This window comes from Podarcis tiliguerta (genome assembly GCF_965153285.1).
Source record: "Podarcis tiliguerta genome assembly, chromosome: 1".
In the NCBI taxonomy this organism is placed as follows: Eukaryota; Metazoa; Chordata; class Lepidosauria; order Squamata; family Lacertidae; genus Podarcis; species Podarcis tiliguerta.
The window spans coordinates 4352449-4367563 of record NC_139534.1 but is presented as its reverse complement, the minus strand read 5'-3'; the positions used below and the strand labels follow the sequence as shown (position 1 = coordinate 4367563).

Below are 15115 nucleotides of genomic sequence, written 5' to 3'. Positions count from 1 at the left end.
TTTAAGTGCAATCACACCATGTATTTAAATGCAATACCACATTTAAGTGCAATCACACCATGCATTTAAGTGCAATCAGGGCTACTGGAAAAGCCTGCAAACACCCTCAAAACCTCTGGAAACTCTTGAAAAAACAGTAAAAATACCCCCAAACCAGCAGTACTTACCAGACGCCAAACTCCACCACAATCACTCCCTCCAAACCTCCTTGCTCAAACTCCCAACTCTCCACAGGCCTCAACGGTCGGTGTAAAGGTGTAAGCTCATTCTTTTCCCTTTTGCTAACAGATCTACCTGCTGTTTTTAATGTGACATTCCGCCGTGGGGAGGACTACCCTATAGATCTTTACTATTTGATGGACCTCTCATACTCTATGAATGATGATCTGGAAAATGTGAAGAAGCTAGGAGGAGACCTGCTGCGTGCTCTCAAAACGATTACCAAACATGCTCGAATAGGTGCGTACATTTCTGATTAATGCATTTGTCTCCTGGTACTAACAAAATTAGCATCTAGGATTGTTTTAATTCAAAAGAGTGGAACTATATGGAGCACAACTCTTGCATATCAAATACAGATTTACTGAGATTTAGTGAAATTATTTTTGCACTGAAGGCGCTGTCAATGAGGCTGGGCATGGAACTTCTGCTGCTACTTCACACAGTGGATGGAAGATAATAGGCAAAATGAAACATGATTTCGGACTCAGCTATATTAGTAAAGAAACAATTATTTGAAGGCATTATAAACATGCAACACCAGATGGCGTCAGAGAGCAGGAAAATTTTATATGTGATTTTCAATAGGTTTTTTTTGTTATAACGATATGATTTCTGACTTATATATAGCGCTTTTTGCCTGTGTGTAGATCTACCCTTAATTGCTTCGTTTCATTTATATGCCTCATTTCTCCAGATGTTTGTGTATAGGATTCTTCTATTTTATTAACTGTTCCTTCTAGTTTTCCCGTATTTTGTCTATTCCATAATCCAAAGTTCCCAAATAATTTTTAATTTCATTAATCTCTAATTCAAGAGATATTGTTTGTTCTACCATCACCTGCTGGGTATCTAAAGATGCCTTTCTTTCCTCTGCTGCCCCTTTTCTGGTACCCAACATGCTGTGTTGGGACTGTTTTAATCCCAACCCCTCTGTTTTCTACTTTGCTTTTTAAGAATGTTAGCACAACTGTCTCTTTATGGGGGGTGGAGTATAAATAATAACATGTTTATTATAACTGTTCCTGTAGAAACTTCAGCAGCAGCACAGCTCCTCTAGATACCTTGTTTTGACAGCTGTACCAGTAAGCTTAGCTCATTTAATAAGAAGGAAAAAACAACAACATTCCCATGGAGGAAGTATGAACTGGCAAAGTAGATTTTATATTCTTATGCACATTTTTGTTAAAATATAATAATAATAATTCCGCTTAATAATAAAATAATGCACTTAAACATAGCAGAGAAACTCCTTTGTTCGTTTAAACTTTTGTTATCTCAGAGCATAAATCAAGCCTTTTGCCTTCATTCTTCACTCAGCGGCTTCCTCCTTTCTAAGTGGTAAAAAGTAGCCGACTCTACAGGATGGGTTTTCCTCCGCTTCCAAGTCATGACCCACCCTTCCAGGGACCCCAGAAAGACAGCCCTCTGGCAGGCCCCCCCCCCCCACCCCAGGCAGAAAGGCTCTCAGGAAGCTTCAAGAGGAAATTAAAAGAAATTTGGAAACAATTGTTTGTTCTGATTCAGTGGCAAAAAGCAGTTTTCCCTGGGGGGAGCAGCAGGTCAAACGCCATACCACTCAGACCCATGCCTTGAAAGCGTGGAGCAAGTGGGGAACGGCTCAGATCAGTGCTTTTTAGGCAAGAAACAAGTGGAACTATGGATGAGCCCTTTCTTGAAGGAAAGATACCAACAGTCGAGATCTGAACCATTGGAAGGAAAAATATGACATTCATTCTCATTTGGGTGACAGGCAGGATGTAAAGAAAAAGATGCCCCGTCTTTCAGGGGGTTTGGAGATTTTAAGGTCAGAGAAGAATAGAATTAATATTTCTTCTGTTGTATTCAGTTGTCAAATGATACCCCTTTTGTAATCCCAGCTCTTTCCACTTCTATTCCTCTATTTAACTTTAACTTTATTTTAAACAATTGCCCTATCCCTCTCAGTGGTTTAGAGTTCTTCCCTCTCTCTATATCTTCGGTGACAATAACCATTTTGGACCCTTCTTTTCAGCGGCACTTCCCTTGTGTTCCCTTAGGGTTTGGCGCCTTTGTGGACAAGACTGTGTTGCCCTTTGTTAACACCCACCCAGAGAAGCTGCAGAACCCTTGTCCAAGCAAGGAGACCAAATGTCAGCCACCATTTGCTTTCAGGCATGTGCTCAGCCTCACAGACAGGGTAGAGAAGTTTAAAGAAGAAGTCGGCAAGCAGGATATATCCGGGAATCTTGACGCACCAGAGGGAGGACTCGACGCCATGATGCAAGCCGCTGTCTGTGGGGTGAGATTACCATATGGGAACAGGCACCGTGACAAAGTGCTCTTGGGGAGTGAGGAAGTTGAATTTGGGGGACCATGGATTCCTGTCCAAAGTGGAAGAGAGTTCCCCCCAATAATCATAATGTTGTCAAGATATGCTGTTGCTGTTAATGTTGTATTTAGGCTCAGTGCTGAAGGCCTAGAGAGATGCTAGGCAGGGTCTTTATTATTGTTGTTGTATTGTTACAAATTAATTAAAATATTACAATAAATAAGATAAGAGAAATATAAAAAATGAAATAGAGTAATAAAATAAACTCATGACAAATGAGATAAAATAACTGCACAAAAGATAAAAACAATCTGCCTGTACAAACATTCATAAAAATAAAGATTGATTAGTCTCCAAAATACAAGAAACAATGGGTTAATTAATTATACAGTGGCTGTTTTGTGGCAGCATTATTAAAATGTCCCATAAAATAATGACAGGAGAAAAAACTGGTCATAAAGGTGCAAAATGTACAGGTGGATATTTAAACCTATTAAAGCCATTTTAGTGTATACATAGGTTATCCTGTCTTAGGACGGAGATCTGGACAGACATTGCGTCCCTTTCAGCTCTGATTTTATGTAGAATCATAGAATCTTAGAGTTGCAGAGTTGGAAGGGGCCACGAGGGTCATCTAGTCCAAGCCGCTGCAAAGCAGGAATCTTTCACCCAGTGTGGTTTGCTTTTTAAATCTGCTTGCTTTTTAAATCCAGGATAAGATTGGTTGGAAAAATGTAACACGCTTACTGGTGTATACGACAGATGATGGCTTCCATTTTGCTGGGGATGGTAAACTTGGAGCCATCTTAACCCCTTATGATGGGAAATGCCACCTGGAGGAAAATATGTATAAAAGGAGCAATGAATATGTAAGTACTCAGAATAGGCAGCACATTTTATAAAGTACCTGCCCTTTACCTTTACCTTACTGGATTTACTATTTTAGACTGGAGCCGACTGGACAACCCTAATACAAATTAGGAAAAGTCCTCTTAATTTTCTAAGAACTCTTTTCTTAAGCAGAAAGACAAGGGGTCCATGTTTTTTGTTTTAAAGGTTCCATAGATCTGTAAACCAAGCTGTTAACCTGGTGTGTGTGTGTGCTTGTGGCATCCAAGGCCAGACCTTGGGAAGCTGAGCCATCAATTGTGATGGGGATACCTTTGTTTCCTGTAGAGAGCCACCTTCCTTTGGTGCCAGGGAACAAATCCAAGAGCACAGTGGATGAGAAGGATGGGGCTGGGCTCCTCCAGCAGTTTCCCTGCCGCCTTGGCTTCTGTTTTCACCAGTGCCCTCTCTGATAATCTCTGCTGCACAGGAATGAGCACATGCTGAGAGCGCTGCTCTGTTTCTCTGGGGGATGGAGCACCAGTGTGTTGGTGTGTGCAGCTTGTCTGAAGTGAGAACAGGAGGTCAGGCTACAGTTGACTGACAGTCTCTCTGCTTTAACTACGCCAATGGCCCTGCCCTTAGGAACCAGGGAGGGAGGGGCCAGACTGAAGGGGCGGAGCCAGAGGGATTCTTTTCAGGCCAGATCTAGCCTGCAAGATCCCACCAGGATCTTCACTAACTTGGAGAGAGAGCCCTAAATACTGTTTTCTTTGTTACACAGGACTATCCATCTGTTGGTCAGTTGGTTCAAAAACTTGAAGAAAACAATATCCAGCCCATTTTTGCTGTTACCAGTAAAATGGTTGATACATATCGGGTAAGTAAAACTACCAGCAGTAAAGAAGGTTAGGTAAACAATGTCTGTGGAGAAAATAATTATTAGATTATTATTATTAGAAATAATAATAATAATAATAATAATAATTAGAAATGAGGCTGCATTTTAAGTAGTATTTTAATCTTGTTTTTAAGTTGTATTTTAATCAATTGTTTTTATACCTGATGTTAGCCACCCTGAGCCCGGTCTTGGCCAGGGTATAAATAAAATAAAATAAAATAAATAAAAGCCTAAGTCTATAATTTGATCAATATACATGGAACAATTAGGACAATAGATATTTACCGCTTTGCTCTTGCATTATAATCTGGTAGGCATTCTATTTAATAGAGTAAGACAATGCTTTCAATTCATTTGTTCTTTGTTGATAGAAACTCAGTGAGATGATTCCCAAATCTGCTGTGGGAGAGCTGCAGGAAGACTCAAATAATATCATCCAACTCATCCAGCGTGCCTATGATGTAAGTGTTACTGATATTATCATTTTAATCCTTTACAGTATATATTTAAGCCAGCCAGACTTTGCCAGACTTTGCACTTTGTTTACATGAAGCATGTTTGTGTAACTTTCTCACAATTATGCATATTTGGTTCAGATTTCCAAATCAGTTTTCAGGGGATGTCTGCCCCCCACCCTGCTCCACCTTTTCCCCTCCCTTTCTCCATCTCCCCTTTATAAAGCTTCCCTGATTAAAGCGCCCGCCAAGCCTAAAAAAGAAATGAAACAAAAGAAAAAGCAGCCATAATGGAAGCTGAGGAAGAAAATGGTCAACAATTGACATGCTTCCCTTCTATGAAACCAGAAACAGGAGGAGGTCATTTGAGCAGTTGCAAATGCTTTCTTCCTTTCTTTGCTGTAAACCATATTTTTGTGAGTTGCCTGTTTATAAGGGCAGGGTCTTAATTAGCATGAACAAGTGATCAAATTCACTTTCTCAAAGCTTAACATTAGTTGACCTGCATCCCACTGTAATTTCCTTGGTTGAACCAATCCTAAACTTCTTTTTCCAGTAATACATTTCTCTATTCCTTGCTTGAGCTTCTTAAAAGCACTAATCAGCTTTGCTGTGGCACGTTGGAAGTGACACACTGGCCAAATATTGTTATCTGCTCTTGGTTACATCTAGCCAGTACACACCCAGTAGTGAAGGCTATGTCCCCGATATAGTCCTTTTGTCCCTTGGGAAATTCTTCTCAAGCCTACATTGCAGGAAGACCCCTGCCTCTGCCTCTGCTCCAACATGTTCACTTAAGCATCACTGTGTTGACCTGACAGTTCTATAAAGAAAGTGCATAACTGCTAGAGATATTGGCCCTGGCTCCCTTCTTCTCTCATCTTTTCCGACAGAAGAACTGAGGCAGTGGGAATGGAAGTTACAATTAATGCTCATATTTTTCTCCCTCGCTGGAGACTTGGGCTCCTATTCTCACCTCTTCCTTATTCTCATTTCCTTGCAGAGTTTGTCTTCCAAAATTATTTTAGACCATGGCCCTTTGCCAAACTTCATCAAAATCACGTATGATTCCTTCTGCCCTAATCAAATACACACCAAGGATAAACCAAGAGGGGAATGTGACAACGTGAAGATAAATGATCAGGTAGGAGAAGACTTTTCTGTTTCTATCTAAAGCTGTTCTGATTGCTGCTGCTCTGTATGTGGAGAGAAAAGAGCCGTGTGCATTTCTTCCAATACCGCTGCTTGTGAGAAGGGTCTTCATTTACTCTCCTTTCCCAAACCCCTTAAAAGTTGCAGCTGGGTTAAGCCTGTTACTTTAAGCAATATGTAGGCTTTATTTCATTATGTAGAGTTACATTGGCTCCCAGTACATTTCCAAGCACAATTCAAAGTGTTGATGCTGAGCTTTAAACCGCCTTGGCCCTGTATCCCTGAAGGAGCGTCTCCACACCCATCGTTCAGCCCGGACACTGAGGTCTAGCTCCGAGGGCTTTATGGCGGTTCCCTCACTATGAGAAGCGAAGTTATAGGGAACCAGGCAGAGGTCCTTCTCGGTGGTGGCACCCACCCTGTGGAACACCCTCCCATCAGATATCAAGGAGATAAAGAACTATCTGACTTTTAGAAGACATCAGAAGGCAGCCCTGTATAGGGAAGCTTTTTAAAATGTTTGATATTTTATTATGTTTTTATATATATTGGAAGTTGCCCAGAGTGGCTGGGGCAACCCAGGCAGATGGACAGGGTATAAACAATAAGTTGTTGCCTTTGTTTCAACCATCACGATCATATCAATCACAGAAAAACAGGTTACACTACTTTAAGTGATATAAATAAATAGAAATCTCTGAAAACAACATACATAAATAAAATAAAAAAATAAAAAGCAAACAATATTTTAGGAGGAGGAGTGTCTGCAGAAGGCAGCAACCACACTTAATGGCCGTGTGTTTACACACCCACAAGAAAAGAGTGGGGTGACTTTTCCCTTTCCTGTCCACATGGCAACTTTACACTTACTGGTTTGGGTGGAACAGCCCAAATACATGGAAGGTCCATTGCAATTCTACTTGCAGAAGAACAGTGTCTTTTTTGGCACGTACATCCTTCTGTTAGCATGCTCAGTCCTTTATTTATAAATGCACTCCTTCATGCTTTCCTGGTGGTTTTTACATTTAATGGAGAATATTTAATGGAGTTCTTTGTTTTCTTACAGATTACTTTCCAGGTGAAAGTTACAGCAACCAAATGCATTGACAACCAAACGGTTACCATCCGGGCTCTCGGTTTCACAGACTCCCTTTCTGTGCACATGCGCGGTCGATGCAACTGCGAATGTGATGAGGAAATATCAAGTAGCTCTGACTGCAGTGGACATGGGAAAGTAGATTGTGGAATCTGCAGGTAATCTGCAAAGCACTTCACCAATATCCTCCCTCCAAATCACAAGGGCCAGGCCTAGTGGGAAAGATTAACTATGATCACCATCTGAATAACTGCTTATGCATGTCCCACATCTGCACCTGCAGTTTAATGCAGTCTGGGAACAACATCTGTTTTCACAGAATGTGCAAACTGCTTGAGTAAATTTTTTCCTAAAATGAAAAGGAGAATTTGAGAATTTGGCAATGAGGACAATTGGGAAAAAGACCTTGAGACTTTTCCCCTGCCAAATTCTCAAGCCACTCTGGGTAATGGACTAGGGTGAGGGCTGACAGAGCCCCCAGGTCTCCACATTTGGCCTGCCAGACCATTGTTCAGGTCTGGTCTGTGCCTGGATGGGTGACCTTCTGGGAATATGCTGCCGTGGGTTCTGTAATGGGAAAATGTGGGTTATAATTACAATAAAACAATAAATCTGTGCGAGTTCAGGCAAATCAACCCTCCAACAGAAACAAGTATTACTTAGTAAGCCTTTCCTATATTCTGAACATTTATTCTCTCATGTCAGCTGTTCTCCTGGCTTTATTGGAAAGAATTGTGATTGTCAAACCGGAGGCAAATCCAGCAAGGAACTGGAGAAAAGTTGCCGCAAGGACAATGCCTCGGTCACCTGCTCCGGCCTGGGCGACTGTGTGTGTGGGCAGTGTGTTTGCCACACCGATGAAGCATCCAAAAAGAAGATCTACGGGTCTTTTTGCGAGTGTGACAACATGAACTGTGAGATTCACAATGGTCAACTTTGTGGCGGAGAAAGTGAGTAGCTGACGACTGCAGGACGTGGAAATATCCTTGACTCCTTTGCTTTACTTCTCCCAGCTTCCTGTTGCCAGAGTTCCAGCAAGCTACATTTTCTACTACAAGCTCTTAAAGGGCACACAGTATTTAGGGGTCTTAGTGGACCACAAGCTTAACATGAGTCAGCAGTGTGATGCAGCAGCAAAAAAAGCTAATTCTGTTCTAGGCTGCATCAACTGAAGCCTAGTGTTCAGATCAAAGGAAGTCATAGCAGCACTCTCTTCTGCATTGGAGTTCTGTGTCCAGTTCTGGGCACTACAATTTAAGGAGGATGTTGGCAAGCTGAAAGGTGTGCAGAAGATACTGTTGCCATATTTCAAAAGGTGAAAATCAGGACACAAAAGTTTTTTGGGCAAAGTTGTTGAGCTGGGTCTCTTTAGCCTGGAAAAGAGGAGACCGAGAGGAGATACGATAGTAATTTTCAAACATCTTAAGGGCTGTCACATGGAAGATGGAGCAAGTTTGTTCTCTGCTGCTCCGGAGGGTAGGATCTGAACCAATAGATTCAAACAAGAAAGGAGATTCTGACAAAACATTAGGAAGAGCTTTCTGACGGTAAGAGCTGCAGGACAGTGGAAGAGACTCTCTTGGAAGGTGGTGAACTCTCCTTCCTTAGAGCTTTTTAAGCAGAGGTTGAGTTGAGATACCTGCATTGCAGGAGGTTGGATTCAGTGATCCTTTGGGCTCCTCCAAGTCAACAATTTTGTGATTCTGTTATTCTTAGGAAGAGTTGTTTGAATAGCACAATAATTTGGAAGCTAGCCAAGCTGCTATCAATATGCCTGCTTCATATAATGACTTACCACCATCCAGGTGTGAATATTCTTCTAAGAAACAGCTTAATTTTGCATCATTTTACAATGGCAGCCTATTCTTTCATGAAAGGTAATTTCAGTGTTTTGCAGGTGATACCAAGATGGTCTTTTACTATGGAATGTGACTTTGCAGAATAGAATGCAATTAAATTGTAAAGGTAAAGGGACCCCTGACCATTAGGTCCAGTCATGACCGATTCTGGGATTGCGGCGCTCATCTCACTTTATTGGCCGAGGGAGCCGGCGTACAGCTTCAGGGTCATGGGGCCAGCATGACTAAGCCGCTTCTGGCGAACCAGAGCAGCGTACGGAAACGCTGTTTACCTTCCCGCTGGAGCGGTACCTATTTATCTACTTGCACTTTGACGTGCTTTTGAACTGCTAGATTGGCAGGAGCAGGGACCAAGCAACGGGAGCTCACCCCGTCGCAGGGATTCGAACCGCTGACCTTCTGATCAGCAAGTCCTAGGCTCTGTGGTTTTACCCACAGCGCCACCACTTACTGGCAAACTTGGGTTTTCCAACAGAATTGCAAATACGGGGACTGCGTTCTGTCCTGAACTCTCCACTTTCTCTTTCTAGCACGAGGACGGTGTGATTGTGGGAAATGCAAATGCAATCCTGGCTATGGCGGCAGCGCCTGCCAATGTGAAACTTCAACAGACGGTTGCTTGAACATCAATGAGACCGTCTGCAGTGGCCGTGGGGAATGTGTGTGCAACACATGCCAATGTAAACCAGGCTATCAGCTTCCGCACTGTGAAGATTGCGAAGGCTGTCCATCACCCTGTCCCAGACACGTGTAAGTGATATGAGAGGGACCACAGTGAAAATTACTGTGCTTTGCATGTCAGTATTTAAAAGTCTCGCCTTTAGAATAGGCAGTGTTCCTGCTTGTAACAGGGCCGGGTGGGGGAAACAGATTCTGCACTGCCTCGTTTTTTGCTTTTCTTGTACAGAAGTCTCCTTTAAAGTCTGGGCTTTTATAGCTCAGTTATTCTGTCTTCCTCTCTCCAACGTTAGTCCATCAAACACACCAATAAGGTGAAGGCAATTTAGGCAGAAATGAAACATTAATACAGTATGATAAAACATAGACATAAACCTACCTTAACAAAGCTAGATAAAGGGATGAAAAACTTCTATCAGAGGACAACCAGTGCCTGGGCACATGGTGCTGGTCCTGTCTGGAGTTTGCCCAAGGTGGTGCTGGCAAGTTGGCATGGGATGAATGTCTAAAGAGCAAGTTGCTGTTCCTTTGTGTTCTCACTTGGGTTAGATTTATATCTCCTGGTGGAAGCCTCTTGCCTCTAACAAATTGCCCTGGCTCTGCTTCTTAACCACACAGGAATCCTTTAGAACTTGACGGTACCTTTCTTGGTCTGCAGCTGATGTTGTAGTAGAGCTTCAGGAGTCATGGTTTTGGATAACCCACAAACAATCTGGAGAAAAATTAACTGTGCTGGGTTTTCTTGGTAGTTGTTCACTTCCTTGTATATTGAAATTAGATAGCCAAATTAGATAGGTCAAATTTATTCTGTGGAGTCCAGCAGAGTCCCCTTTTTAACATGTACATGAAATCGCTGTGGGAATTTCAGAGGTGCTCAGCTAACTCACAGCCTGGGCTTAGACAAGGCTCTTTTTTCTCAGAGTCCCTGCCTCCTTTGCATCTCCTCTGCATTTGTTTAGGGAAACTTTTAATGATTGATGTATTACTGTATTTTAATATTTGGTTGGGAGCCGCCCAGAGTGGGCGGGGTATAAATAAATTATTATTATTATTATTATTATTATTATTATTATTATTATTATTATTATTTGCATCTGCAGTGTAAGGATGACAATACTGGCTTCCTTTATATCTCTGGCTGTAACTGCACTGAATATTAGATTTATGTTATGTAGTATAGATCCATTGCATCTCTGTCTTGCTAAGCAACTCTTCTTGGAGACATGATTCTTGTTGATTTTCCAGATCGTGTGTTGAGTGCCGTTACTTTCAGAGTGGTCCATTTCAGAAGAATTGCTCTCAAGCTTGTTCACACATTATTCTGAGAGATAATGTGATGTCCAGAAGTAAAGAATGCAAGGAGAAAGATTCTCAGAATTGCTGGATCTCCTTCTCTATGTTTCAGTTGGATGGAGAGGAGAGATACTCCGTTAAAGTGGAACCTTTAAAAGGTATGTGAGGGAAGGTGCCACCAGCTGCAACATCAGTTCCATGCTCTGGTCCCAGCACCTAGCACCAGGGCTCAGTGGCTTAATAACAATAAACAATAAATGTTGTGTACCCCACCCATCTGACTGGGTTGCCCCAGCCTCTCTGGGTGGCTTCCAGCAGAATACATAAAACCATCACACATTAAAAGCTTCCCAAAACAGGGCTGCCTTCAGATGTCAATCAAAGGTCATATAAATGTTTGTTTCCTTGACATCTGAAGGGAGGGCATTACACAGGGCAGGCATCACTCTGTCTGGTTCCCTGTAACCTCACGTCTCGCAATGAAGGAACTGCCGGAAGGCCCTCTAAGCCGAGAGATGCTCCTTCAGGTATTCAGGGCCAAGGCCATTTAGGTCTTTAAAGGTCAACACCAAAACTTTGAATTGATACATGAGAGAATCACCAGTTTCCCCCATAAAGTCCCATTGTGAGGGGTGGGGTACTGGAACAGGAAGAGAGACTGTGGATGTCAGAGGCCTGCATCCCCCAAGGCTTCAGAGGGAGATGGCCCTCCAAATTGTGAGGTGTGGCAGATGGGGGGGCCCCTAGGAGTGGCTTCCTTTCCAAGCTATCTGAGTGCAGGTGGGGACCGAGCTCCAGGTAAGAGGCAAAGGAAGCAGAGTGGAGGCCACATAGCCAGGTGAGCAAGGCTCCTCCGGTGGGAAGTATATGTGGCCTTAAGAGAGTTCCTTGCAATGTATCTGGAGCAGTTTCAGTAGTCTTTTGCATGGTGGAGGGACAGAGATACTTGATGTGGAGCTGCCCCATTCATTGAATCGACTTCCAACCTTTCCTGGATCTGTGGTACACTCATTCCTGGCATACAGCACATGCCCCCTTTCCCTCCTCCTTCAGATGAGGCACCTTCTCTCTTGTTTTTTCTTTTCATAGATTGCCCACAACCCCCTAATGTCGCAGCCATTGTGGGGGGCACCGTTGCTGGCGTGGCTCTTATTGGCCTCCTCCTCCTCCTGATTTGGAAGCTGGTAACGGAGCTGATTGATCGCAAGGAATATCACCGATTTGAGAAAGAGAAGTCCAAGGCTAAGTGGAATGATGTAAGACACTCCCCTTTCAGCAGGAGGGGTTGGAGGAAGACTTGCTAAGGTGTTGGGTTGAAATAAACGACAGACGAGTTGTGGGTGTTCATGTGGGAGGCATCTCCTCGACCCAGTCTCGGAGAGTCCCTTTTATTGTATATTACCCCAATTGCTGCATATGTGCTTGGTGCTGATTGGTGGCACGTGGGGTGCGTATAAGTATTGGCTCTTCCCTCCTTCTTCCGAGTTCTTGAGAAACGTCAGGGACATAACTTTTGTTTCAGTTCCACTACCTCAGGCAGGCCTGAATGCAGCTGCTCAGGCATGAGAAGCTAAGCTTCTCACATTAGCACACACAGGCTACGTTTCCACTGTGACCTAACTGCCTGAAATAAATAGTATGTGTTCTGCAGGCGAGAACCTCTTGTAGATATCAGGAGGTCCATTCTGCACTGTGTAGGAATTAGGCCTTTAGTGTTGTGACACCGGGCTTCTGGAAACCAAACCAATCTGGAAACTCAACAGATTGTTGTATTTTGGATGGCTACTGAAGACCTTCTCCTTTCAACAAGGCTTTTAAGTTGAGATCTTTCCCATAATGCATCTGCACTGGAATTGTTTTTAAGATGTTTTGTTGTTTGTTTGCTGTCCTGCGCTTATTTGGGGGGAAGGGTGGGGCACAATCATCATAATTGCTAGTATTCTTATTACACAATTATTCTGTGGAGGGAGATGTGCCTTCAGAAAGATTCAGAGATGCACTAACCACTGATGTGGTCCTATTTATGTTAGAGTGGCATGGTCGGGTTGCTCCGCTGCATTTCAGCCACACAGGGAGTTGTGGTTTGCTACTGTGCTATATAATGATCTTCTTTAGCCACATGGATTAAATTTAGATGCATTAGCTGGGTGTAGAATGGAGGAAGCGATGGGAGAGGACCAAGGACCAGCAAGTTCAGCCACACAACCTCCTCCCTGTCTTCCTAGACCAGCGGAAGAGGGTCAGTGTTTGATCTACAATGGAAGTTCTCCTTCTTGAGTAAACTGTCCCCATTTCCTCATCAATGGCTACTATTTTTAGTAGCCTTGTATATAGACAGTCAGATCATTAAAGGAGACCAGGCTGTAGTGACATTTGTCCACTTAATCTGCTTACTTAATGTGGTAGCCTGGGATACTAATAGTAATACTATTGAACGAGTAAAACAGAAGCACCAGCTACTGACACTTATGATGTTTTTATTGGCAGGCTGATAATCCTCTTTTCAAGAGTGCCACGACCACTGTTGTGAACCCCAGATTCAATGGCCAGTGAAGTTCAACTACAGCAACATGGGAAAGCACAAAGAAATTCTTCAGGAGGGAAGCAGAAGATAGTGACTTTATTCTCCGCTGTGCTTTACTCCTGTCAACCACTATCCATGTCCCATCATGTGTTTTCAATAACCCTTTGTGTGGCTTTTTTTCAAAGATGCTTTGATGCTGATGATTTTCTTTTCATAAAAAGGTCTCCCTGTTAAGATTGCTTAATCACACACACCATGGAATGATCTCAACTTGCCTTTCCACTTATCTTGCCCAAGGCACTCACAGCAACTTCTCCAGTTATCCACTGTTCAATGTCAACCCTTGAAACCCAAATAGAAGGGAAAGAGGTGGGGTGGCCATTCAAGCATCTACATAGACAAAGTGTTTGTTGCAACAGCAGAGGTTAACACCACAGTGGTAGTAAGCCATGCATGCATGCCTTGTAGAAAGGCATAATCTGAAAGAAGTTTTCCCTCCTGTGTGACAGAAAAGGGCTCATGCCTCTTAAGACATAACTTTCCAGCTACAGTTTTTATATGTGCTTCTATAATGCACGTATAAAATAATGATAATAATTATGAAGAAACCTTCTACCTAATTGAGAAGCACCTGTTAAATAATCAGTTAAACATTGCAGTGCTACATATTATGGAAGCACATGAAACAGAAGCATGCTCTACACCAGTGGTGCCCAAACTTTTTTCAAGGAGGGCCAGATTTGATGAAGTGAAGGGCCGTGAGGGCCAACCAAAGTTGTTGCGCTTTTTTTTAGGATTGAAATTGTTGAGCTTTTTTTTTTTTTTTTTTAGGGTTGAAGTTGTTGAGGAATGGGCCGGATTAGGCCCCCGAAACGGACTGTGGTAGAGCTTTTGGCCAACAAGGGAATCAAAGGTGTGCTAAAGGTGGGAAAGGAGATTGCAGAGGAGCTGAAGGGATTATTTGCATCTGTCTTCAGAGCAGAAGACTTGCGAGTAACATAAAAGTAATAAGGTGAAACAGGAGAGATGCGAGCCGGGAAGAGTGTGTCATCCCTTTGGCCCAGGCGAGGCGGCGGCGGCGGCTGCTGGACGACCTCCTCGCCCGTCTCCACGTGAGGGAAACGCAGCGTTGGCGTCGGGGCACCTCCGGCGGAGCAAGCCCGCTGACCTTCGCCTTCCCCTCCGCCTTCCTCCTTTTCGCCGCTCCGCCTGCGCCTCCGCTGCCTCCCGCTCTCGGCTGGCCCTCCTAGGCGTCGGGCTCCGAGGGCGATGGCGCCCCTCGTCGGCCCCACTCCACCACGCCCATCTGCAGCACGGGCCCCGCCGCCGCGCTCCCGCCAGCCGCCCTGGCTGCTTCGCCCGCCTCCTCCTCGGGCTCGAAGCCCGGGTTGTCCCGGCTTCAGGCCTGCCTCGAGCAAGACGAGAGCGGCGGCGGCGGCGAGTAAGACGAAGGAGGAGGAGAAGGAGAAGAAGCGCCGACGACAACTCCGCCGCTGCTGCCCAGCAGGTCCCACAGCCGCCCCAGCTCCAGATGCTCCAGGCCGTCGGGAGGGCAAAGTCCCGCCATGGCCCCCCGACCCTGGACGAAGGCCGCCGCCACCTCAGAAATTTTCTCTCAGGCCGGCCGAGTAACGGCGCGGGAAGGGAGCGCCTTCGCTTTCTCCACCGCCCGCCTTCCAGCCCCCATCCCCGCCCACAGCGCGCCACCTCGCGGGGGGAAGCGGGCAGGCCAGGCTGGCGGCTACACGGGCCACATGACGAGGTCTGGCGGGCCGGATTCGGCCCGCGGGCCTTGTGTT

The 15115-nt window shown here is 44.3% G+C and overlaps 1 protein-coding gene across 2 annotated transcripts in view; it reads left to right on the top strand.

Annotated features, from left to right (window-relative positions):
* ITGB2 (integrin subunit beta 2) overlaps positions 1-13565 on the top strand; it is a 45730-nt gene extending 32165 nt beyond the window's left edge. For both annotated transcript variants that reach the window (XM_083401460.1, XM_083401461.1), the window contains exons 6-17: positions 289-459; positions 2259-2500; positions 3244-3399; positions 4143-4238; positions 4631-4720; positions 5718-5858; positions 6933-7120; positions 7668-7912; positions 9352-9571; positions 10745-10950; positions 11882-12048; positions 13280-13565. In XM_083401460.1, the coding sequence (XP_083257586.1) occupies positions 289-459; positions 2259-2500; positions 3244-3399; positions 4143-4238; positions 4631-4720; positions 5718-5858; positions 6933-7120; positions 7668-7912; positions 9352-9571; positions 10745-10950; positions 11882-12048; positions 13280-13345 (1988 nt within the window). In that variant the 3' untranslated portion in view covers positions 13346-13565. The remainder of the gene's footprint in view (positions 1-288; positions 460-2258; positions 2501-3243; positions 3400-4142; positions 4239-4630; positions 4721-5717; positions 5859-6932; positions 7121-7667; positions 7913-9351; positions 9572-10744; positions 10951-11881; positions 12049-13279) is intronic.
* The last annotated feature ends 1550 nt before the right edge of the window (positions 13566-15115 follow it).